Genomic DNA, 24,083 nt, shown 5'->3' on the forward strand with positions numbered 1-24,083 from the left:
TGCCGCTGCGTGGAACAAATGAGGAACAGGAGCCTGGCGCTGCAAAGCTGTGCACTGTGTTATTAGTGTCTGTGTGATTGTACTGATATTACGTTTAATAATTTTACAGTTTAAAACCAAAAACCATGCAACGAAGGAGCATTCTCCACTTCTTTAAACATCACAGTACTGTTTTTATATCATTTATTGTGTATTAACACTGAACCATCACTGGATTCGTATCACCAACCCTGTATCTACACTCAGTCCCCTTTATCAGCTCCACACACCACACAGGAACACTTTGTAGCTCTACAGTTAAAGATTGTAGTCCACCTGTTGCTCTGCATACTTTGTTACCCCCTTATCAGAGACTATAATTCACAGCAATTCATTTTCATTTATTATTATCAACGTTGTTATTATTATTAATATTAACACTCACATATGGTATCACTTTACTGAAGATTACTTGATTATAATTTAAAAACAGTGTAAAATTGGGAAATGGACCAAGGCTGGTTTAGTGTGTCCTCGTAATTCTCTGGGCTGATGTGATGTGATGGGTTTTCATTAACCCTGCACACTTTGGTACTAACCATAAAAGCCACAAATATAAACATGGATTCTTTATTAAAATGATTTCTCTTTTAGAAGCTTTGCGGCTTTGTCCTTGTTCCTGATAGTTATATTTAATAAAATCACCTCCGCAAGTTCCCTGGATGGATGTAAAGAACATTGGTACCAGGAACATAAGAACCTTAAAGATCAAGATCAGCCAGACCTTTTCCCCTCATTACAGCACAACCCCCACAAAGACAACATCCATTTTCCACTGAGCATGTGGAAACAAGCTTTATTTCTGTGAAGAAGGTTTCTCTCAGTTCATGAATGTGTTTTCCGATGTGGCATTTATAACTTTCTCATCGAGACAAGATTCTAGTTTTCAGTGACTCTTTCAGTACAGGATCCCTTTAGAGCTCCTTCATTCATTTACTCATTAGAGAAACATACTATAATCGATAGGAGCACACCTGAAAAACAGCATGAACTTAGTATTTCTGCATTTAAAATATTTTCCTGAAATGCTCAAGTGCTTAATCAGTTTCATAAAATTCAGAAATAAATCACACTCAAAGACGCCTGATGCAGTAACCCTTTCACTGCCGCTGAACTCCTACTGAAAACGGCTTTAAACCTGAGGCAGAATATAATCAGTGTAGAGTAGTTTTTATGAAAGTAATTTGTACTTTTTCACTGAAGTGTAGCAGCATTACTTAAGTGACTAGTGTGAGAAGTAAGAGCTCCGAGGCTTGTTTTACTGCTCCAATATCAGTTACTGAAAACTGGAAAAATAAACCATTATTGGATTCCAGCCATCTGTGTGTCCCTGTGTTAGTGTCCTGTATGTGTGTTAGTTTGTGTTCCTGTGTTAGTGTCCCATTGTGTGCCAGTGTGTGTCCCTGTGTTAGTGTCCTGTGTGTGTCAGGATATTTTACACACCTTTATGTTATCTACGTATGCACTACTGAAAAATGTATACATTTATAAATAAATATTTAATAGATTATACATTGTAGATATTAAAGCCTCAGACAATGGACCTTAATAATAATAATAATGTTATTAATTATTAATATTATTATTATTATTATCAGACACAAATCCAGCCTGGAACTTAATTGACAAAATTAAAGTCAGTCCTAAATAAAGTTGTGCTAAAAATAATAAATATGGAAATCATTGCTGTGAATTTCGCCACGAGTGAGTTTAATGCACTTGTGGGTCTTTAAGGTGCTGGAATGTCTGAAGCTCCACCCACACTCTGCGCAGTAATACGGCTTCTCTCCGGTGTGGATCTGCTGGTGTCTTTGGAGGGTGCATTTGTCACTAAATCCAATCCCACACTCCGGACATTCATACGGCTTTTCTCCAGTGTGAGTTCGCTGGTGTGTTCGGAGATTACTGATTTGGTTAAAACTCTTCCCACACTCTGAGCACTGATAAGGTTTCTCTCCAGTGTGAATTCTCTGGTGTATTTGCAGGGCTCCTCTGTTTCTAAAACTCTTCCCACACTCTGCACAGTTAAACGGCTTTTCTCCGGTGTGAATTAACTGGTGTCGTTGGAGACTGTTCTGATTATTAAAGCTGGTTCCACACTCTGAGCAGGAATAGGGTTTTTCTCCAGTGTGAGTTCTCTGGTGAAGTTGGAGATGACAAAACTGGTTAAAACTCTTTCCACAAACTGAGCAGTGAAAAGGTTTCTCCTCTTTATGAGTGAGCTGGTGTCTTTGGAAACTACTTGGATGATTAAAACTCTTCCCACACAGAGAACAGTGATACGGTTTCTCTCCGGTGTGAATTCTCTGATGTTGTAGTAAGTGACAGCGTTGAATAAAACTCTTTCCACACTCTGAACAGTGGTGATTTCTCTTCCTTGCTGTAGTGTTCCGAGTTTCTCTGTGAGATGGGTTTGTGTGGAGAGTTTCCTGGGAGCTGGAGTTTATTGTAGATTCTATTTTCTCACATTTCATTTCCCCTGAGTTCATCACGGTGAGGTTTTCCTGTGGGGATGAGACTTGGACTGGGACGTCTCTCATTTCTGAAAAAGAAAAGAAAAACATCCAAAAAGGCAGTCAGCAGCTGGAGGAGCAACAGGGTTAATGTTCATGGAGTCAGGCATTTCTCTCTCTCACTTCTATCTTTCTCTGTCTCTTTCTCTCCCTTTCTTCATTTTAAACTCTTTTCTGTAAACAATGAAATGATGTTTCTCTCTGTAGAACAGAAGTTTCTATTCCAAGGGTTTGAAGGAAATTTTCAAATTTTCTTTGCTGTAACTTACTGTATTTAACCTATGGGATATATTATATACATAAATACACACACATATATATATATTATATATATATATATATATATATGAGAGAGAGAGAGCGCCTGTAGACACTTGATGGATAATATTTTTGTCTTTTATTTTCGATGTCTAAAACAGATACACGAAATTCAATAAAACACAGAGGTTAAGTATGAAAATCTGCTAGTGTGTATTAATGTACAATTAAATTAATGTGCATATATACATTATAAACGATGTTAATAATATAAACAACATATAAGAGTTTTTTTTTTTACCTCGTTTCCTTCACTGCGCTGTAATCTTCTCCCTCTCCGCTACACTTGAGGAACACAGCTGTAGAAACAGCGCCCCTCCTGGGTAGACGGACAGATTACAATTGAAATGTTATTTTTAAAGCCACCCGTTATCCGGCGAAACCTCGCTGCATTAACCGCAGAAAAATAGTAGCAGTGTCATTCGGACGGTCTCTGCCGCGGGGTCGTGGGGAATGTGACTGTTTTAACTGCCTTAAAAAGCACCCCATCATAAGTCTCTTTCTGTACACACAAATATGGTTTGTTTTTGTCAGTACACCTATAGGATCAATATAAGATACCTGTATAAGTTTCATGGCAAAAACAGAAATGTAGCCAGAATTAAAATTGAGTACATTTCTTTCTAATTCAACTATTAATATTGCAGTTATGTTCAGGCAGTGGCAGCATGTGTACATTTTCATGGATATAACATGTTAGCAAGTACAGTAATGAAGTGGTAATTTTATTTACAATTCGCTGCTTTTGTCCTATATTCCTATTCATTTCCAGTGTTTAAATATTCCATAAAAATTGCGACAGGATATGTAGGAGTTTCATTGTGGTCAGAAAATGAACGTACACGTTTGTTTTAGAATAAGTCGAAGCTGACTTCAGAAAAAGCAGTGTTGCATGTAGATTATATCATTTTATTATTTACAAGCGACCTTTTCTTTTTACATCTCAACATCTAGAGTGTTTCTACTGGGGAAAAGGCGATTTATTTTTATTTTGACGGAAAAGAACATGATATTTTGCCCGTTTTGTCATAAAACGCCGATTAACCTCCCTTAGGACTAAATATGCCGGGGATGCATCTCGCGGCGGGGGTGCTGAATTCGGCACAACACCGGTTGTGCCGAATTCAGCACCCCCGCCGCGAGATGTATCCCCGGCATCCCTTTAGTCCTAAGGGAGGTTAATCGGCGTTTTATGACAAAACGGGCAAAATATCATGTTCTTTTCCGTCAAAATAAAAATAAATCGCCTTTTCCCCAGTAGAAACACTCTAGATGTTGAGATGTAAAAAGAAAAGGTCGCTTGTAAATAATAAAATGATATAATCTACATGCAACACTGCTTTTTCTGAAGTCAGCTTCGACTTATTCTAAAACAAACGTGTACGTTCATTTTCTGACCACAATGAAACTCCTACATATCCTGTCGCAATTTTTATGGAATATTTAAACACTGGAAATAAATAGGAATATAGGACAAAAGCAGCGAATTGTAAATAAAATTACCACTTCATTACTGTACTTGCTAACATGTTATATCCATGAAAATGTACACATGCTGCCACTGCCTGAACATAACTGCAATATTAATAGTTGAATTAGAAAGAAATGTACTCAATTTTAATTCTGGCTACATTTCTGTTTTTGCCATGAAACTTATACAGGTATTTTATATTGATCCTATAGGTGTACTGACAAAAACAAACCATATTTGTGTGTACAGAAAGAGACTTATGATGGGGTGCTTTTTAAGGCAGTCCACCTGCCTGAAAAGGCACCCCATCTTAATTCTGGCAACATTACTGTTATAACCATGAAACTTATACAGGTATTTTATATTGATCCTATGGGTGTACTGACAAAAACAAACCTTATTTGTGTGTACAGAAAGAGAGTTACAGGGGGATGCTTTTTGAGGCAGTCCACCTGCCTGAAAAGGCACCCCCTCTTAATTCTGGCTACATTACTGTTATAACCATGAAACTTATACAGGTATTTTATATTGATCCTATGGGTGTACTGACAAAAACAAACCTTATTTGTGTGTACAGAAAGAGAGTTACAGGGGGATGCTTTTTGAGGCAGTCCACCTGCCTGAAAAGGCACCCCCTCTTAATTCTGGCTACATTACTGTTTTAACCATGAAACTTATACAGGTATTTTATATTGATCCTATAGGTGTACTAACAAAAAAAAAACCATATTTGTGTGTATAGAAAGAGAGTTATAATGGGGTGCTTTTTAAGGCAGTCCATCTGCCTGAAAAGACATCCCTGCTTAATTCTGGCTACACTGCATAGAGACTACATGTGTCCAGCATAAAAATAGGGGTGCTCTTCTTTCTAACATCTCATGTTTTTTTGGTTAAATATACTTGAATCTTTTAAAGTTAGTTTATTTGCAAATGTAAGGTATGTATATATGTATACAGTATTGTGTTCATTTTCAGATAAAAGTACTTTAAGATAATTAAAAAAATGTTTAACTGTTGATTGTTATAATAGTTTTTAATAGTTTTAATATTTGTTTTTTATTTATTAACATACTTTTGTATATATTGTCATTAAAATATTTGCCATAATAATATATTATTATGCTACAAGTTTGCTTGAACTTGTTTCTAGATACTAATGTTTATTTGCATGTGCAGTTTATATATTATATTTTCTTTCATAATATATTGTTTTTATATTATAAAATAAATGTGTGGTTGTATTTTTCAAAAAATATCGTATTTGAATCAAGTGCTTATTTCTTTCTACTTTAAAACACACAGCATTTTTAAGAGGGGGTGCCTTTTCAGGCAGATGGACTGCCTTAAAGAGCACCCCCCTGTAACTCTCTTTCTGTACACACAAATAAGGTTTGTTTTTGTCAGTACACCTATAGAATCAATATAAAATACCTGTATAAGTTTCACGGTTATAACAGTAATGTAGCCAGAATAAAGAGGGGGTGCCTTTTCAAGCAGGTGGACTGCCTTAAAAAGCACCCCATCATAACTCTCTTTCTGTACACACAAATATGGTTTGTTTTTGTCAGTACACCTATAGGATCAATATAAAATACCTGTATAAGTTTCATGGCAAAAACAGAAATGTAGCCAGAATTAAAATTGAGTACATTTCTTTCTAATTCAACTATTAATATTGCAGTTATGTTCAGGCAGTGGCAGCATGTGTACATTTTCATGGATATAACATTTTAGCAAGTACAGTAATGAAGTGGTAATATTATTTACACTTCGCTGCTTTTGTCCTATATTCCTATTCATTTCCAGTGTTTAAATATTCCATAAAAATTGCGACAGGATATGTAGGTGTTTCATTGTGGTCAGAAAATGAACGTACACGTTTGTTTTAGAATAAGTCGAAGCTGACTTCAGAATAAGCAGTGTTGCATGTAGATTATATCATTTTATTATTTACAAGCGACCTTTTCTTTTTACATCTCAACATCTAGAGTGTTTCTACTGGGGAAAAGGCGATTTATTTTTATTTTGACGGAAATGAACATGATATTTTGCCCGTTTTGTCATAAAACGCCGATTAACCTCCCTTAGGACTAAAGGGATGCCGGGGATGCATCTCGCGGCGGGGGTGCTGAATTCGGCACAACACCGGCACTGTCCTTGTACCTTATGCCATGTTAAGGGCAAAATAATGTGTTTCTCCTGACTCCTTCTTTAACGCTCATAGACTACAATATGCCCTTAGTAGATCATTCCTCTTTTTACTATAAACTGGCGAAGTGTAGGATGCTGGTGATCTGAGAAAAACATTACGAGAATGTCCGTAACTGTGGAATATGCCTATGTTATTGTAATAAAAATGGTACATAGCGGGTTGTATGAGGCAGTTGAAACTAGTTTATTACATTATAAATTTACTTTACTAAATTCTGAAGAATATCAGTTATAGTCAAGTTGTGTCACGAGAAGCAAAATCTCTGCTTTAGATCAGACAAAGTCTAACAAAGGATTTCTCTCTTGTCCATCACTCCATTTCTCTAATGCTCTGATGTTCCTTACAGAATTAAAAATACAAATATTACACATCATTATTTAGGTCTAATATGCAGATATATTAGGCATTCTGAACAGTTTCTGTGAGTTACATTACTTAAGGTAGAACTGACTCTAAATTCAGTAGAGCGTTAACTGCATGAAAGTAAACACAGAGCGAAAGTGCTACAAAACTAAACAGCTCTAGTTACACATGAGTTTCTGTGGGAATTCAGTGAATAAACACCTACAGACAATTTACACTTCAGACACCAACAAGATACAGTCACTTCTTACTCACACACACCGCTCCATCTTAAAAGATAGTCGCTTCTTACTCACACACACCACTCCACCTTGAAAGATACAGTTGCTTCTTACTCACACACAATACTCCACATGAAAAGATAGTCACTTCTTACTCACACACACCCCTCCACCTTAAAAGATACAGTCAATTCTTACTCACACACCTTAAAACAGAACAGCATCTCCTCACAATTGGCAGATGTTGCCTTTAAGTCAGTGGTCACCAATCTTATCCACAAAGGGCTGGTGTGGCAGCAGGTTTTCTTCCCAACTAAACAGAAGCACACACTTTTTAACTGTTTAGAGGGGAAACTAGTTGATTAAACAAGTGTGCTCTGCTTGTGGATGAGCTTGGGGATCTATGTTTTAAGTGATCATTCTGATTGCTTACTTTTTTGCAGATTAAACAGAAAGAGCCAAGATACTTCTAACCTACTAACCACTGTTGTTTCTCTTTCTGTGACAAAAAAAAATTCTGGAGCCAAAACCATTTTTTAAGTACCAAACTCTTTGTGTAACATTAGGTCTTTGATGTGTAGACACTTATACCTCATTAAAGTTGATATCAGAATGGTTTCCTGACAGATTTTTATTTCAAAATGAATAATTCTACAAGTGCTGTGAATTAAACTGTGTTTTTATATCATAAACACTGTACCTTATTGCAATTACACTGCAATAACGTATGTTGAAAATGGTGCTGTTGAGTATTTCCATTTTTACAAGCGTCACATGAGAAAAGACAAAACCATAAATGATAAGGAACTGGAGAATTTGTAAAAACAAAACATTAATTAAAGTAATCACAAAGACCGTCCTACTCGTACACGCTTAAACACAAACCAGACTAAACCCAACACTAAAACCAAATGGTTTAGCTTTTTATCCAGACAAATATTAGTAATAATAATAATAATAATAATAATAATAAGACACCATGTATAATTACAGAATACTATCATTATCATTTTTCTTTAGTTACAACATTTGTTCAGACCTGTCACAATTATTAATCACCTAATCAGTTATTTCTTTCAGTAATAGTCTTTCATATGTTTCTATCAGAACCAGCACAGGGAAGTTTTACTGATCTGCTGAGCTGCAAGAAAAATAAAGCCAAATGAACCTGTGTGAAGGTCTTATGACTACATCACGACTAGAGGGCAGTACTGAGTAATGTTTGTTTATTTGAACTCCTGCTGTTTCTAAGTCTCAAGTGCAATAATCAGCTACATTTAAAATTTAAAAACAGCTACATGGCAATGACTCATATCGTAATTTGTTTTCAGACGTTCATGAACAGGGCCAGTGATGTCATTAGGGTACAGTTAAACTAGAATGACATACATTACAGTTTATCTAAAAATAATAAGTATTAGTATCACCACGAATAAGAGGAATACACTTGTGAGTCTTTAAGGTTCGCGAATGCCTAAAGCTCCACCCACACTCTGCGCAGTAATACGGCTTCTCTCCGGTGTGAATCTGCTGATGTCTCTGAAGGGCACCTCTGTTACCAAAGCTAATCCCACACTCTGAGCAGGAATAAGGCTTTTCTCCGGTATGAGTTCTCTGGTGAAGCTGGAGATGACACGACTGAGAAAAACTCTTTCCACAAAATGAGCAGTGAAATGGTTTCTCCTCTGAGTGAGTCCGTAAGTGTCTTTGGAAACTACTCGGCTGATTAAAACTCTTCCCACAGAGAGAACAGTGATACGGTTTCTCTCCAGTGTGGATTCTCTGATGTTGTTGAAGGTGACCTCTTTGAGTGAAACTCTTCCCACACTCTGAACAGTGATGGTTTCTTTTCTTCCCGGTGTGAATCTTCTGGTGTGTTAGGAGGGAAGTTTCATCCTCAAAATTAAACCCACACTCTGAACATTCATAGAGTTTTTCTTCTGAGTGAATACACTTATGTAGCTGGAGATTATTCTGACTCTTAAAACACATCCCACACTCTGAGCAGGAATAAGGCTTTTCTCCAGTGTGAGTTCTCTGGTGAAGCTGGAGATGGCACGACTGAGTGAAACTCTTTCCACAAACTGAGCAGTGAAATGGTTTCTCCTCTTTGTGAGTGAGCTGGTGTCTTTGGAAACTACTCGGATGATTAAAACTCTTTCCACAGAGAGAACAGTGATACGGTTTCTCTCCGGTGTGAATTCTCTGATGCTGCTGAAGGTGACCTCTTTGAGTGAAACTCTTCCCACACTCTGAACAGTGATGGTTTCTTCTTTTTCCTGATGTTTTCTTTCCAGTGTGAATCTGCTGGTGTCTCAGGAGGCCACTTGTGTCTCCAAAACTAATCCCACACTCTGAACAAGTGTATGGTTTTTCTCTGGTGTGGATTAGCTCATGTCTTTGGAGACTGATCTGACTGTTAAAACCCTTCTCGCACTCTGAACACTGATAAGGTTTTTCATCTGAATGAGTCCTCTGGTGTCTTTGGAGACTACTCGGATGATTAAAATTCTTCGCGCAGCCCAAACACTGGTATGGTTTCTCTCCAGTATGAATGAGTTGATGTTGTTGAAGGTGACCCCTTTGACTAAAGTTCCTCCCACATTCAGAGCAGTGGTGTGTTCTCTTTTCTGTTTTCTTCTCTCTGTGACATGTGTGGGTTTCAAGACTATCCGGCAACTCTTGATGAGAGCTGGAGCTTTCTTCAAACTCCATATTTTCACATTTAATCACTCCTAAGTTCATTAGTGTGAGGTATTTCCCCTTGGTGCTCTGTCCTGAGATGTTTGAGGAGGTTCCTTTAATCAGACACTAGGAGAAGATGTGGAATGGGACATTAATTTCTGAAGAAGAGAAATAAATAGAGAATCATTAAAATGCAATTAATCCACACTTGGCATTTTGATGACTGTGGGGTTATGTGCAGAACATTTCATTTCAATATTTGTTTTAGAAATTATCAGGTATGTGTAACAGTGAGTGGCTATGCCCATGTCAATTAGCATTTCATTTATTCTGAAATATAAACAGAAAATATATACTGAAACACATGCTAATGTTATTCATAGTATGCCACAGAATATAACTGTTTACAAACATCTGGACACACTGCATTTCCACACATGCAGCAGGAGATAAAGCCTCTCTCTCTCTGTTCTCTTAAATTTGTTTCCAGTCTGCAATGAGATTTCTCCAGTTCTAGCTGAACATTCCAACCTCGTGGGAATATCCAGTTTGGGTTTGCTCCAGAAGCACAGTCCGGTTCTATCCAGCTCTGTTGTGTTCATATCCCGAGATACAGGAGGGTTCTTTTGGGTTTTCTTTACTGAACGTGCTTTTGTGCGAGTATCTTTGTTTATCCAGAACATCGTCGCGTTTCTTCTTCAGATCCACAAAAAACTCACCCAACAATAGCCTCAAACCCTCCATTTCTCCGTCTGTTTCACTTCAGAAACAATCGAGTATATTTGAATATTCCTGACACTACTTTGGGATCAGCATAGAGTAATGAACACGCAACAAATAAATATAGACGTTATACCTCGCTTCCTTCAACACAGCGACGTGTTCTCCTACCTCTGCGCTTCACTGGAGAAACTCACAAAACCAGCGCCGCCTAGTGGAAGGGAAACTCCATCGTTATTATTAACATTCCACCAGTATTTGGTCAATCCCCGCCTTCCGATGTGATTGGTGGATTGTAGGAGTTCTCGCCGGTGATTGGCCAGATGAAAAATAAATTCACGTCACTGTAGCAACCACCATAGCAACAGGACAGAACTTAATACTCTATACTCCCCTTTCTCATTGTCCATTTTATTTTTGATTCCTTACATCATCAACAGAAACATATAAAGAGTACTTTAATCGTCAGCACTGTATATACAAACCATAAATAACACAGTGTAAAGTGGGGCATAAGCACACAGACGTTATAATGTGTGTGTATATATATATATATACACACACACACACACACACACACACACAATTAATTCAATCGACTGTCAGTTTGTTGAAGGGGACTTTCATATTGAAGGGGTATTCACTTCAGTTGCACAAATGTTACAATTAAAAAATATCTAAATGTCAGCAATGAAGTTTTTAAGCCTATTTTATCTATTACGTGTATTATTAGGATTCTGGCTGGGATTCACCAGGTAAACACAACAGAACACTACAGACATTGTGTGTGCTGAGGCTCCTTACATGCTCACTCCATGTTTGTGTCACTGCCACCAGTCAAACAAGGTGGCCATTGATTCGGACTGACAAGAAAACTCTCAAAGTTCAGCCATCAGCACAGAAAGTCAAAACAGCTCTGATTAAAAACACGTTTTCTGAGTCACTTTCTTCACATTTGCCTACATAATTGTGAAGTTTAACAGCTGCATACAATAAACAAAAAACCTGTTAATCATTATTATTGATATGATATTTATCAGCTATATACAATTAACCTAAACATAACAAATGTGAAGGTAATTGCTAAGAAAATCATCACAAGTGACCTGGACACATTTGTGCAACTTTAAACTATTTGCATGTCTGAAGCTCCGCCCACATTCTGAGCAGTAATATGGTTTCTCTCCAGTGTGAATCTGCTGGTGTTTTTGGAGAACACTTTTGTTACCAAAGCCAATCCCACACTCTGGACATTCATACGGCTTTTCTCCAGTGTGAGTTCGCTGGTGTGTTCGGAGATTACTGATTTGGTTAAAAGTCTTGCCACATTCTGAGCACTGATACGGTTTCTCTCCGGTGTGAATTCTCTGATGTGCCTGAAATGTTCCTCTGTTTCTGAAGTTCTTCCCACATTCTGAGCAGTGATGTGGTTTTTCTCCGGTGTGAATTAACTGGTGTCGTTGTAGATTATTGTGACTATTAAAGCTGTTTCCACACTCTGTGCAGGAATAAGGTTTTTCTCCAGTGTGAGTTCGCTGGTGAAGCTGGAGATGACAAAATTGTGTAAAAGTCTTTCCACAATCTGAGCAGTGAAATGGTTTCTCCTCTTTGTGAGTGAGCTGGTGTCTTTGGAAACTACTCGGCTGATTAAAACTCTTTCCGCAGAGAGAACAGTGATACGGTTTCTCTCCGGTGTGAATTCTCTGATGCTGCTGAAGGTGACCTCTTTGAGAAAAACTCTTCCCACACTCTGAACAGTGATGATTTCTCTTCTTCCCGGTGTGAATCTGCAAGTGTGTTAGGAGCAAATGTCTGTCCCAAAAACTAATCCCACATTCTGAACATTCATAACATTTTTCTCTGTTACGAATACATTGATGTAACTGAAAATTATTCTGAATATTTAAGTCCTTCTCACACTCCGACATCTGTTGTTGTGTTTCTTCTGTGTGAGTGAGCTTGTGTCTTTGAAAGCTACTTGGATGATTAAAACACTTCCCACACTCTGAGCAGGAATAAGGCTTTTCTCCGGTATGAATTCTCTGGTGAAGCTGGAGATGACAAAACTGAGTGAAACTCTTTCCACAAACTGAGCAGTGAAATGGTTTCTCCTGTGTGTGAGTGAGCTGGTGTCTTTGGAAACTACTCGGATGATTAAAACTCTTCCCACAGAGAGAACAGTGATACGGTTTCTCTCCGGTGTGAATTCTCTGATGTTGTAGTAAGTGACAGCGTTGAATGAAACTCTTCCCACAGTCTGAACAGTGGTGATTTCTCTTCTTTCCCATACCGTCCATACAAACAGACTCAGCGGATATATCCTGTAAACTGACGCTTGGTGTACATTCAAATTTCTCACATTTAATTTCTCCTGAGTTTATCAGTGTGAGGTTTTCCTGTGGGGGGAAACATACAGGGACGACTTGGACTGGAACAATGCTCATGTCTGGAGAAGAAACATAAGCATTACAAAATTCCAATATGGAATTCCAAGTAAGAGAGATTTCACTGACTGAGGAATGATGTCTGTTTATAGCGAAAGCCCTAACCTTGAATTAAAAGAGTCAGTAGACAGAGTGACACAAAAACAAGTTCACATTTTTATTTATTTTCATTAATTAACTTATTTTAAAACAGACAGGACCAGGTGTCGTATGAGTGTGGGCATCACACATAAGGAATTCTGGGTGTAAACTGAATTTCCCACTGACAGAAATGGCAGAATAACAATTTTGTTCATATGAACTAAATAAAATCTGGATAGATCCAAATCAATCTTTGCTCCAGACCAGAGAGAAACATAATCACTGATAATGGTGATGGAAAATCTGCTTAATTCAGTATTTCTCTATTTGTATTCAGCTGGTGGAAATACAGGTCACACGTGAAACCTGTAAATAATCTTTCCCATCCGCAGGGGAAATAAAAAGCTGATTAAAGTAAAATCTCTGAGAATAAACAGAGGCCAGTTTTCTGAATTCACATTTGTGTTCCCGAGGGAATTTAATTAGCTGCTGTCAGACAAAGTCTCTACACAGGCTCTCACTGAGACAGCTGTTATCTACTAAAAACCCTGCAGTCTCCGGGCATTTCAGTTTCGTAAACACAATATAAACAAGATAAATGAGATAAACAATGCAAATAAAGAGTTTATACCTCATTTCCTTCCACACAGCGCTGTGATCTTCTCCCTCTCCGCTTCACTGGAGAAACACAGTTGTAGAAACAGTGCCCCTACTGGACTGAAGATGGAAATACAACAATATTATTTCAATCCCACCCGTATTGGACCAAGCTCGCCTCCCGCACTGATTGGCATGTCTTTGGTAGACGTATTCCGCTGTTTGGTCAGTTGAGAAGTCGTTGACGTCACTCTAGCAACCACCTTAGCGACCAGGACAGCTCAGCGGGTAGAAAGCTCCATAACTGAACAAATGACTTTCTCAGCAAAAAACGCGTGCCGTGTGGAATACCATACAGCCATACAAATATTTCATTCCAACAGACAGCGAAAATATGGTCCACTGGCATAAAAAGATTGGCACACCACTGACTGATTTTTAATCTCCTCAAATAGATTTTAAATTCACAGAGACTTTTATTCTGGAAAACACACTAATACAACTATTACCAACAACTATGAGAGATATAATAATGAGTATAAGCCTGATATATAAAATGTTGACACTGTGCTGGATTGAAATGATTTACTAATCCAAATTATAAAGAATTACACAAGAACCCATTTAAGGAATAATTAGTAAATTGGATTGTGAATGAAAACGTGCTAAAATATTTTAAAATTATGTTTAATCACCAGCAGCCCACCCAGAAAACGCTGTGCAAAACGCCAGTGGACCTCCAAGTTTGCCCTCAGTCACCAGCCGTGGTCCGCTGTCTCCTTGACTACATTTACTTTTAAAGAAACATATGCGCATTGATATTTTTACTTTTAAAAAACAATGTAAAACAAACTGCAGTGCATTTAAACAAACTAACATAGATATTTCATACAAGACAGAGATTTCTCTTAGGATATCAACAATAGCCCAGAGCTCTCGCAGTAATAATTATTACCATCATTATCCACAGCTGTGTTCATCATAAAAGGTTAATGTTGAAACAAAATTGTTTCAATTGCTGAGCTGCGACCAAAACACTAGGAGGCAGCAGTGAGTGACGTTTGTTTTTATGAGCTCAAGCCTTTTTCTTTCCAAGTGTTCCCAGCTAGAAAGTGATGAGACTTTGTAACTCAAAGGAACACTAGGTAAGGTTTGGTATTTTTGCTCCTTGGCTCCCCCTACAGTTGTAATCTCATTCTCTTAAGATTGAAATTACAAACGTTTTTATGTCACAATTATTATTTAATTGTAATGTAATACCACAAAATCTGCCACAGCTCACATGCACTGGGTTAGGACTGGGTCAGAATGCAGGTGGCTACTGTGTATTTTGGTGGCTCTAATGTAACCTCATCTTGAAAATGCCTATACATAATCAGCTAATCCCGACACTTACTGACTACAATTACATTATCAGTATCACTTTATTACGGGAGCCCTACAACTGCCACCTAAACAAATTATTTAAAAATAAAAAACATACACATTCCAGCTTGTAGCTAGCAATATTTTATTGTGATTTGCAAATCACAAGTGAAATTAATGTACGTGTTTCTTTAAAAGGATCCTCTCTGGTGGAATCTGCTGATGTTTTCAGAGATCATGTTTGCCACTAAAACGTTCTGTAAACTCTTAACAGGAAAAAACGTTTCCTCCAGTGTGAATTCGCTGGTGTGACTGGAGAGTACTTTTGATTCTAAAACTTTTCCCACACTGTAAACACTGATATGGCGTTTCTCCGGTGTGAATGAGATGATGTGTTTGAAGACCGTTCTGACTGTTAAAAGCTTTACCACACACTGAACAGAAATACGGTTTCTCTCCGGTGTGTATTCGCTGGTGTTGCTGGAGTCGACTCTCTAGGGTAAAGTTCTTTCCACACTCTGAGCAGTAAAAGGGTTTCTCTTTTGAATGAGTGAGATGATGCCGTTGGAAACTGCTCGGATGATTAAAGCTCTTTCCACACTCTGAACACTGATACGGTTTTTCTCCGGTATGGATTCGCTGGTGTCTTTGTAAACTGCCAGATCCACTGAAACTCTTCCCACAGCCAGAGCAGTGATAGGGTTTCTCTCCGGTGTGAATGTGTTCATGTTGCTGTAAGTGATATCTTCTTAAAAACCTCTTCCCACAATCTAAGCATTTGAACAGTTTCTCTCTGTTGTGAATGGGCTGATGTTGCTGAAGGTGACTCTGCTTAATAAAACTCTTCCCACACACTGAACAGTGGTAATTCCTTTTTTTTCCTGAAGATTTTTGTGATCGTCTGTGAGGTGTTTTTGTACGAAGAGAACTCATTGCTTGCTGAAAGCTAGTGCATCCAGTGGTCTCCATCGTCTCAGATTTCTCTCCTGTTCAGTTTGTGTTTGAGGTGGAAACTCTGCAGGAAAAAGGACAGCAACAGGAAAAGGTATGAACTGGGATGACTGTTAAAATGAAGATGAACACTTCTAATTACTAACAAAATTAAGTTTCATTCTGAACAGGTGAGAGCAGCGTTCATGTAACTAACACCACAACTCGCGTCTCCCTTTTGTAGGCCATACCATGACTATAAATAAACATATAATTAATATATGATAAACAATTATCATTAATAAAATGGTCTGCAAACTGTACAAAAGCTACAATCATTGTCTACAAACTATATTATTTATAGCAGTTAATTGGAGCTATTTCTGATTATAAACACATTATCTTGGTCTTCAGCCCTGATTCTGCACATGTGAATGGTTTTGCATAAGCGTGCTAAAAAAAGGCTAAAATCGTAATGCCTGGATTTACCTTCTTTCTGCCATTTTCTCACAGTGCTATTTCCGTCACCACAAAAATGCAGAAGAAATTCCGTACAAAATCTACTTTGTACTCCTCAGTTTTACAAACATGTGGTGTTGCCGATCATTGTAAGTTTGCAAACTCATAATTAATATAAATAGATTTTTTTTACCTCGTTTTCTTCAACACAGCGCTGTAATTCTCTCTGCAGAACCACAGCTGTAGAAACAGCGCCCCAAGTGATTAAATATGAAATATTATTTAAATTCCACCCATATTCCGACATAGCCCGCCCCCTGGAGCTGAAGACCGACGCCGCTGATTGGTCAGTTGAGAACTCGTTCACCTTAGCAACACCCTATAGCAGCCAGGAGAGTCTCGGCGTTGGGAAATGTTGATTATTCTTTGTAAGTTTTAAATGTGTGTTTATTTCATGAATTGTGCATACAATTATTAGACAGTAGAACTGTGTACGAGCAGCCTTCAAACCTGATCCACACTTCACAAAAAAAAACACAAATGTTCAGATATCAGACAGTAAGGGACCACCCTGAGACATTTTTATTTAAAGCTGTTATTTTAACTATAGCAATTTTGCATATTTATTTTTTGTAAGTATATAATTTGTATTAGGATTAATCAACAAACATAAGCTAATTCTAAGCTGTTTAAATAATATCATTTTTCATATTCCAGGGCTTTTTATATTCTCTCAAATTTGTTGAATATTTAGCTTCAAACTCATCAGATGATATTAATCACCTTATCATTCTAGAGGCTGTAGAGACTCCATGGAAGAAACATATACTGTATGTTTCTGAAGATCAAACCGAAAAGACCTTTCTAAATGAGCTGCTGTTCTTAAATTTATTTTCATTACCCCCAGCTAGCAAGATAGATCTGGGCCGATTCTGGCTCAGGCTCGGCACTGTCGGCTGGCTGTTACTCGGCGTGAATGCGGCACCCTGAATCTAGCCCAAGTCCGGCTGCACGTTGACACTGTCGGCTAGCTGAGGCTCGGCGTGAATGCGACACTCTGCATCTGGCCCAATTCCAGTTGCACGTTGGCACTGTCGGCTGGCGAGGCGATTGCCATTGCAGTTAGCACACTACACTGATCAGAGCATTTTATTAAGTACTGCGTATTAATCGTATGTGGCCCACATCTAAAAATAAAAGACAATACTCTTTGGAAAACGATGTAAAAATGTTAAATAAATAGAATCATTATTTTAACTTGTTAAATGCTATATAGTTATAGGTAAGCTCTGTTAATATTGTAATATTTTAGAATATTGATGTAATGACGAACGACAGAAATGATTATGATAAATAGGTTTAATAAGGAGACAGCGCCGTGCTGAAGGGGGGAAATTGTTAAGTTTTTGAAGACGACTGGATTGGAACGACAACTTTAAAATTACTTAACTCTGAATGAGAAAACGGAAGGTGGTAGAAGCGAACCGCTGTAAAAACACTGAAGAAGAAGACGATGAAGATTCGCGCTCTTTTCTGTGACGGCGGCGCGCCAGCATCTGTCACCAGCCTCAGGGAACAGTTTCATCCTGTAAGTATTTCAATTTAACCTTATATTTTTGGATACATAATTATTTCAATGCCAGTTACAAATGCATTTTCTATTTATTGATTTTATGTACTGTTTGTATACATTGCAATTGCTGTATGTTTACATTGTTTCAAGGTTGTGTGAAAAGCACACTTACTGGTATTACATTGTCAGATATGTTGTCATTGTGGTACCTTCAATTGTACATTTAATTAGGGAACATAATTATATTATAATTTAGGTTTTAAAATGTGTTGATTTCATACACCCTGTTTCATCTCCAGGACTTTTATTATGTTTTTTGTTATATGACATTTCTATAATGAAATATTACAAACATGTATATCTACCTCTGGAGAAAAGAATGCAATGTACCCTTAAGGAACAAAACTGGAATTTTACACACTTGTACCTTTGGTGACCAATAATGTACCTTTTTTTCTGAGAGTGTAAGTTATTTAATAAAACAGTAATTTCACCATGAACCTGATTCAAACCTTTTCTGAGGGAAGGGAGGGTGGTGGGTTGTGTGTGTGTGTGTGTGAGGGGGGGGGGGTGTATAGAAATACATTTTTTAGCTGAAACAGAGATTAATTCAAAAATAAAAAGTATGAACATCATTGTTGTGAACGTCACCACAAGTGAGTTTAATACATTTGTGAATCTTTAAGCTGGTCGACTGTCTGAAGCTCCACCCACACTCGGAGCAGTAATACGGTTTCTCTCCAGTGTGAATCTGCTGGTATCTAATGAGAGTATATTTGCCTTCAAAACAAATCAGACACTCTGAACACTCTTATGGCTTTTCTCTGGTGTGAATTCTCTGATGTGAGCGGAGATTAGTCTGCTGACTAAAACGTTTTCCACAGTTAGAACACTGATATGGTTTCTCTCCAGTGTGAATCCGCTGGTGTGATAGGAGAGAGCTTTTCACTCTAAAACTCTTTCCACACTCTAAACATTGAAAGGGCTTTTCTCCAGTGTGAATTTCTGATGTTGTTGTAAGTGACTGCGCTGAATAAACCTTTTCCCACACTCCGAACAGTGGTGATTTCTCTTCTTTTCTGTAGAAGTTTGACTGGGATGTGTTTGTTTGGAGAGAATCACAGATCTTCTGAGAGCTGGAGATTACTGCCATTTCTATTTCCTCAAATTTAAATTCTCCAGAAATCATGGCTGGGCGGCACGGTGGCGCAGCAAGTAGTGTCGCAGTCACACAGCTCCAGGGGCCTGGAGGTTGTGGGTTCGATTCCTGCTCGAGGTGACTGTCTGTGAGGAGTTGGTGTGTTCTCCCCGTGTCTGCGTGGGTTTCCTCCGAGTGCTCCGGTTTCCTTCCACAGTCCAAAAACACATGTTGCAGGTGGATTGGCGACTCGAAAGTGAATGTGTGTGTGTCTGTGAAGGACTGGCGTCCCCTCCAGGGTGTATTCCCGCCTTGTGCCTGATGATTCCAGGTAGGCTCTGGACCCCCCGCGACCCTAAATTGGTTAAGCAGTTACAGATAATGGAATGAAATGGAGTTCATGGCTGTGAGGTTTTCCTTTTGGGGGGCACACCAGGAGAAGACTTGAACAAGGACATTAATCTTATTAGAAAGAGAAAAAAAAAGTTAGGAACACTGATAACAATTTTAAAATCACAAAAACAAGTTTATAATAAAACACTAGAAAACCCTAACCTTACACATTACAGAGTACAAACTCAACAAAGTAGCTTGTGTTTTTCACAGTGGAGTTTAAATTAACTTTCTTTCCAAGAAAAATAGCACGAACAATGTGTCTAATGTTTATGGAGCTGGAGATCAGTCTTTGTCTCTTTCTCTTGTTTAAACAGAGATTTCTCTTTGCAACAGGATGGATTTGATCCACTTTATATTTTATTTCTTGGAGCACATAATAAATGTGATTCAGGTTCTGGTTGTTTTTCTTTTTTAAATTTTGTTGTTTGTAATAAAACCTCTTATATTTACCTTAAAATCAAGCCTTTCCTCCGCAGCCTTTGTCCGTTCCCTACCTAAAAGGTGTATTAAAAAAAACAACAACCATATATAGAATAAAACAAATATATTTCTCGTCTCCTTTATCACAGCGCATTGTTCCTCTTGATTTCAAAACCCACCCGTATTCCGTATTATTTTCAAAGTGTCTCAAAAATCTGAAAGGCTCAGTAAAAACACAATATAACAGACTATTGATCAATAGTCTTTCTGATTTTTGAGACATTTTGAAAATAAAGAGATAATATCCACGGAAGGAAGCTAAACTTGTAGTTTTTCCACGGTATGGAAGTTGTGTTCGTATTTCGCCATCTAGCGGCGATAGACTGAAACTACTGCAGCATTTAAGGTGAAAGAGAAAATCCTTATGAATCGATTGCTTATCCTTGATATCCCGGATGTGTACTCTGAATTTTTTGTAACTCGTATTTTGGTATCTGAATTTCGTCTACCGAATTTGAGAAAAATTTGAAATATATTGTTTGAATTTTTTATCTGAATTTATTAACCTTGAATAATAAAGGTGAAAATGTGTTCTTGAAAATTCACGAGTTCAATTAATGAGCAATTATATTCAAATGCATAATTGCGAAGCAAAATATTCAGAGGTATAAATCTGAAGACTTAAATTCAAAAGCAACAAAATTCAGATGCAGAATTTCAGTGCAAAAAAATTCAGTCCTACAATTTCAAAGGTAGGGCGGCACGGTAGCGCAGCAGGTAGTGTCGCAGTCACACAGCTCCAGGGGCCTGGAGGTTGTGGGTTCGATTACCGCTCCGGGTGACTGTCTGTGAGGAGTTGGTGTGTTCTCCCCGTGTCCGCGTGGGTTTCCTCCGGGTGCTCCGGTTTCCTCCCACAGTCCAAAAACACATCTTGGTAGGTGGATTGGTGACTCAAAAGCGTCCGTAGGTGTGAGTGCATGTCTGTGTTGCCCTGTGAAGGACTGGCGCTCCCTCCAGGGTGTATTCCTGCCTTCCGCCCAATGATTCCAAGTAGGCTCTGGACCCACCGCGACCCAGAATTGGATAAGCGGTTACAGATAATGAATGAATGAATTAAATGAATTTCAAACTCTGATAAGACAGATTTGCTGCCGTAGGTTGTTTACTGAGGTGAGCTCAGAGCTGTTTCTTTAAGCTCAAGATCAATCATTCTTAACTTAAAAATAAAAGGTAGGAACATCATCGCTCTGAACTTTACAAGTGAGTTTAATGCACTTGTGGGTCTTTAAGGTGCTGGAATGTCTGAAGCTCCACCCACACTCTGTACAGAAATACGGCTTCTCCTCGGTGTGAATCTGATGGTGTCTTTGCAGGGTACATCTGTCGGTAAAACACTTGCTGCACTGTGAGCATTCTCTTCGGAGTGAGTTCTATGGTGTCTTTGGAAGCTACTCGGATGGTTAAAGCTCTTCCCACAGAGCGAACACTGATACAGTTTCTCTCTGGTGTGAACTCGCTGGTGTGATTGGAGAGTGCCTTTGATTCTAAAACTTTTTCCACACTCTAAACAGTGATAGGGCTTCTCTCCGGTGTGAATTCGCTGATGAAGTCGGAGCAGCGATGGTCTTTCTCTCCCGAGTTAGTGAGCTGGTGTTGGAGAAGGTGGTATCATTTAGAAATCTCTTCCCACAATGTGAACACTGAAACATTCTGTCTCCACCATGAATGTGCTGGTGCTGTTGCAGGTGACTGTGTTTACTAAAACTCTTCCCGCACTTGGAGAAGTGCTGATTTCTCTCCTGTGCTGGAGCTTCCTGTGATCGTCTGTGGGTGGAGTTTGTTTGGAGGGAATTGTAGATCGTTTGCTGAGAGCTGGAGCTTGGTGTGAACGCCATTTTCAAACGGTTAACTTCTCTAGGTAGTGTCGCAGTCACACAGCTCCAGGGGCATGAAGGCTGTGGGTTCAATTCCCGCTCTGGGTGACTGTCCCCGTGTCCGCCTGGGTTTCCTCCAGGTGCTCCGGTTTCCTCCCACAGTCCAAAAACACACGTTGGTAGGTGAATTGGTGACTCAAAATGTGTGTGTGTGTGTGTGTGTGTTGCCCTGTGAAGGACTGGCGCCCCCTCCAGGGTGTATTCCTGCCTTGCACCCAATGATTCCAGGTAGGCTCTGGACCCACCGCAACCCTGAACTGGATAAGCGGTTACAGATAAGGAATGAATGAATGAATCAATGTTTATTGGCATTGTTCTATATCAGAAAAAAAGATTAGAATCACCTTATTATTAAATAGACTGCAAATGTTTAATTCTACATTTCATAGGACCTTCATTATCATCTAAATTTATAAACGTAAATACCTCAATATAAATAAAATATATATTTTTTTACCTCCTTTCCTTCACCCCAGTAATCTTCTCCCTCTCCACTTCACTGGAGGAACACAGCTGTTAACTACATGGAAACTACATGGTGATTTTAAATCTCAAGTGTAGACAATGACGCAGCGCTTCGAGCTCATCCTCTGATTGGTCAGCTTCAGCTGAGAGGTCTGTCATACCACCATCAAGCTCACACAGCAACTAAGAGGCTATTCCCCACAGCCAGGTTTCTCAGTTTAGCTCGATAACCGTAGACTGTCCAAAACGGGAAGAGCCGAGGGACATTCTGTTGTGAAAAATAATTTTATTACTTTGTGTTAGTGGACAAATATCCTTAAATGATTAGTTAAAATTAAGCATTTATAATTGTGTGAAATCTTGTATCTTATATGTACTCATATGAATGATTAACCAGTATTTAGACATGCATTTAAACAAGTTTAGAATCTGCACACTAACTGGCATGTTGACTCAGTATTAGCACCTTTCTAAATTCTTAGACCTCTAACATTGAACAGATCTGCACTTAGGCTCTGTCACGCCTTCGTCCTGTCAGTCTATTGTCCCCGCCATGTGCTTTATTTGCACATGGCTATGTTTTGTTTATATCCTTGTCTCCGCCCTCGTCCCGCCTCCTCGTCCGTGTCATGTGTCAGCCCGTCCTCGTTATCTGTCCAGGTGTGTCTCGTTTGTGTCTGTATTTAAGCCCTCTTGTGTCACGTCCTGTTGGTCGTACATTTCTCATTTCACCTTTGTTCAGTCGCGTTGGTTCACAGTTCTCATTTCACATTTATCCTATGTCTAGTCGGTATTGTTTCCTGGTCTGTCCGTCTGTCTCCAGTTTCTCCGTGTTTGTTTTCTTAGTCGTTGTTTCATGTCGCAGTTTCCTTTACTATCGTTATTTTGTGAACTCTTTAGTCTGTCAGTCCGGTTTGCCCTGTTTAGTTTCCCTTGTTTTATTTAGCCTGCCTTGTTTCCCTGTATGTTTTCGTTCTTTGTTTTGTTATCTCCCTTTATTAAAAAACTGTGTTTTAGCGAGTGCGTCCGCCCTCTTTCTATCCGCCCCTCGCTCCTGACAGAATGAACGACCACCAGGACGCAGCTAGCACAGACTATTATCTCAAGGGATGTGCCGTTCGCCGGACTCCATTCCGCACAGGCCCCAAAGATCCTGTGGGGGAGGCTTTGAAAGCGGCCTCGGAATGGAGTCGCCGGCTCCAGCTCCTGCCTGGCGCTGCTCCGGATCCTATAGCGGAGGAGTTGACTCGGGAATCGAGTAGTTGCGCCAGCGGGAGTCGAAAGAGTCGGCGGAAGAACCGTGCTGGAGTTCCCCCCTCGCTGGAGGATTACCCCCTCAGGTCCGGGGAAATTTTTGGGGGGGCGTTAAGGGTAGGGGCTGTTAGCCTCACCTCCGTAGCTCTGAGGTCTGAGGCTAACAGGGGCGCACCTCGAGGTGATCTAATGGGTGCGCCTGTGAAACCCCCTAAACCCTTTACAGCTCCAGCGCGAGCCCGGCGAGCAGCACAAACCCCTGTCCTCGAGAGCACGGCGCGCGCCTCTCCTGTCTTCGTGAGCGCGACGCGCGCCTCTCCTGTCTTCAGGGACGACGTCGCAGATTCATCTGCCTCCGTGGACGTCGTCGTACGTTCTCCAGTCTTTGTGGACGACGTCGCAGATTCCTCTGCCTCCGTGGACGTCGTCGCACTGTCTCCTGCCTCCTTGGACGTCGTCGCAGGCCCCCCTGCCCCCGTGGACGA

At 39.3% G+C, this 24,083-nt stretch overlaps 4 protein-coding genes across 7 annotated transcripts in view; all 4 read right to left on the reverse strand.

The window, feature by feature from the left end:
• Positions 1–235: 235 nt before the first annotated feature.
• LOC136692525 (zinc finger protein 892-like) lies at positions 236–13,811 on the reverse strand. Of its 3 annotated transcripts, none has more exons than XM_066666016.1 (3): positions 13,699–13,811; positions 3,112–3,189; positions 236–2,581 (listed from the first exon to the last, which is right to left on the reverse strand). In XM_066666016.1, the coding sequence occupies exon 3, from the start codon at positions 2,577–2,579 to the stop codon at positions 1,698–1,700; it is 882 nt and encodes a 293-aa protein (XP_066522113.1). In that variant the 5' UTR covers positions 2,580–2,581; positions 3,112–3,189; positions 13,699–13,811; the 3' UTR covers positions 236–1,697. The 3 variants fall into 3 exon arrangements, with proteins under 3 accessions (XP_066522113.1, XP_066522114.1, XP_066522112.1); XM_066666017.1 differs by lacking the exon at positions 13,699–13,811 and adding an exon at positions 7,344–8,527; XM_066666015.1 differs by lacking the exons at positions 236–2,581; positions 3,112–3,189 and adding an exon at positions 11,010–12,988 and having other exon boundaries at positions 13,699–13,733.
• On the reverse strand, positions 7,393–9,852 carry LOC136691378 (zinc finger protein 135-like). The gene is made up of 2 exons (XM_066663937.1): positions 8,630–9,852; positions 7,393–7,450 (listed from the first exon to the last, which is right to left on the reverse strand). Exons 1-2 carry the CDS (start codon positions 9,850–9,852, stop codon positions 7,393–7,395), a joined length of 1,281 nt encoding a protein of 426 aa, XP_066520034.1.
• Positions 13,812–15,217: 1,406 nt separating the features above from the next.
• On the reverse strand, positions 15,218–16,722 carry LOC136692528 (zinc finger protein 679-like). Of its 2 annotated transcripts, none has more exons than XM_066666020.1 (2): positions 16,612–16,722; positions 15,218–16,044 (listed from the first exon to the last, which is right to left on the reverse strand). In XM_066666020.1, the coding sequence occupies exon 2, from the start codon at positions 15,996–15,998 to the stop codon at positions 15,297–15,299; it is 702 nt and encodes a 233-aa protein (XP_066522117.1). In that variant the 5' UTR covers positions 15,999–16,044; positions 16,612–16,722; the 3' UTR covers positions 15,218–15,296. The 2 variants fall into 2 exon arrangements, with proteins under 2 accessions (XP_066522117.1, XP_066522119.1); XM_066666022.1 differs by lacking the exon at positions 16,612–16,722 and adding an exon at positions 16,449–16,553.
• Positions 16,723–17,410: 688 nt separating this feature from the next.
• LOC136691379 (zinc finger protein 850-like) overlaps positions 17,411–24,083 on the reverse strand; it is a 54,498-nt gene continuing 47,825 nt past the window's right edge. The window contains exons 12-15 of the mRNA XM_066663938.1: positions 21,615–21,659; positions 21,433–21,568; positions 21,184–21,361; positions 17,411–17,548 (exon numbers count right to left, since the gene is read on the reverse strand). Of these exons, the coding sequence (XP_066520035.1) occupies positions 17,411–17,548; positions 21,184–21,361; positions 21,433–21,568; positions 21,615–21,659 (497 nt within the window). The remainder of the gene's footprint in view (positions 17,549–21,183; positions 21,362–21,432; positions 21,569–21,614; positions 21,660–24,083) is intronic.

The sequence above is a fragment of the Hoplias malabaricus genome, chromosome 3 (genome assembly GCF_029633855.1).
Source record: "Hoplias malabaricus isolate fHopMal1 chromosome 3, fHopMal1.hap1, whole genome shotgun sequence".
Classification (NCBI taxonomy): Eukaryota; Metazoa; Chordata; class Actinopteri; order Characiformes; family Erythrinidae; genus Hoplias; species Hoplias malabaricus.

Bases quoted from the DNA above. Each gene is read 5' to 3' on its own strand.
- LOC136691378 (XM_066663937.1), bottom strand. From the start codon at position 9,852: ATGGAGTTTGAAGAAAGCTCCAGCTCTCATCAAGAGTTGCCGGATAGT. The intron at 7,451-8,629 runs GTGTGGGTGGAG...GCTTCTGTTTAG, and splicing joins AAGCCGTATTACTGCGCAGA to TTGGGAAGAAAACCTGCTGC.
- LOC136692525 (XM_066666015.1), bottom strand. From the start codon at position 12,986: ATGAGCATTGTTCCAGTCCAAGTCGTCCCTGTATGTTTCCCCCCACAG.
- LOC136692528 (XM_066666020.1), bottom strand. From the start codon at position 15,998: ATGGAGACCACTGGATGCACTAGCTTTCAGCAAGCAATGAGTTCTCTT.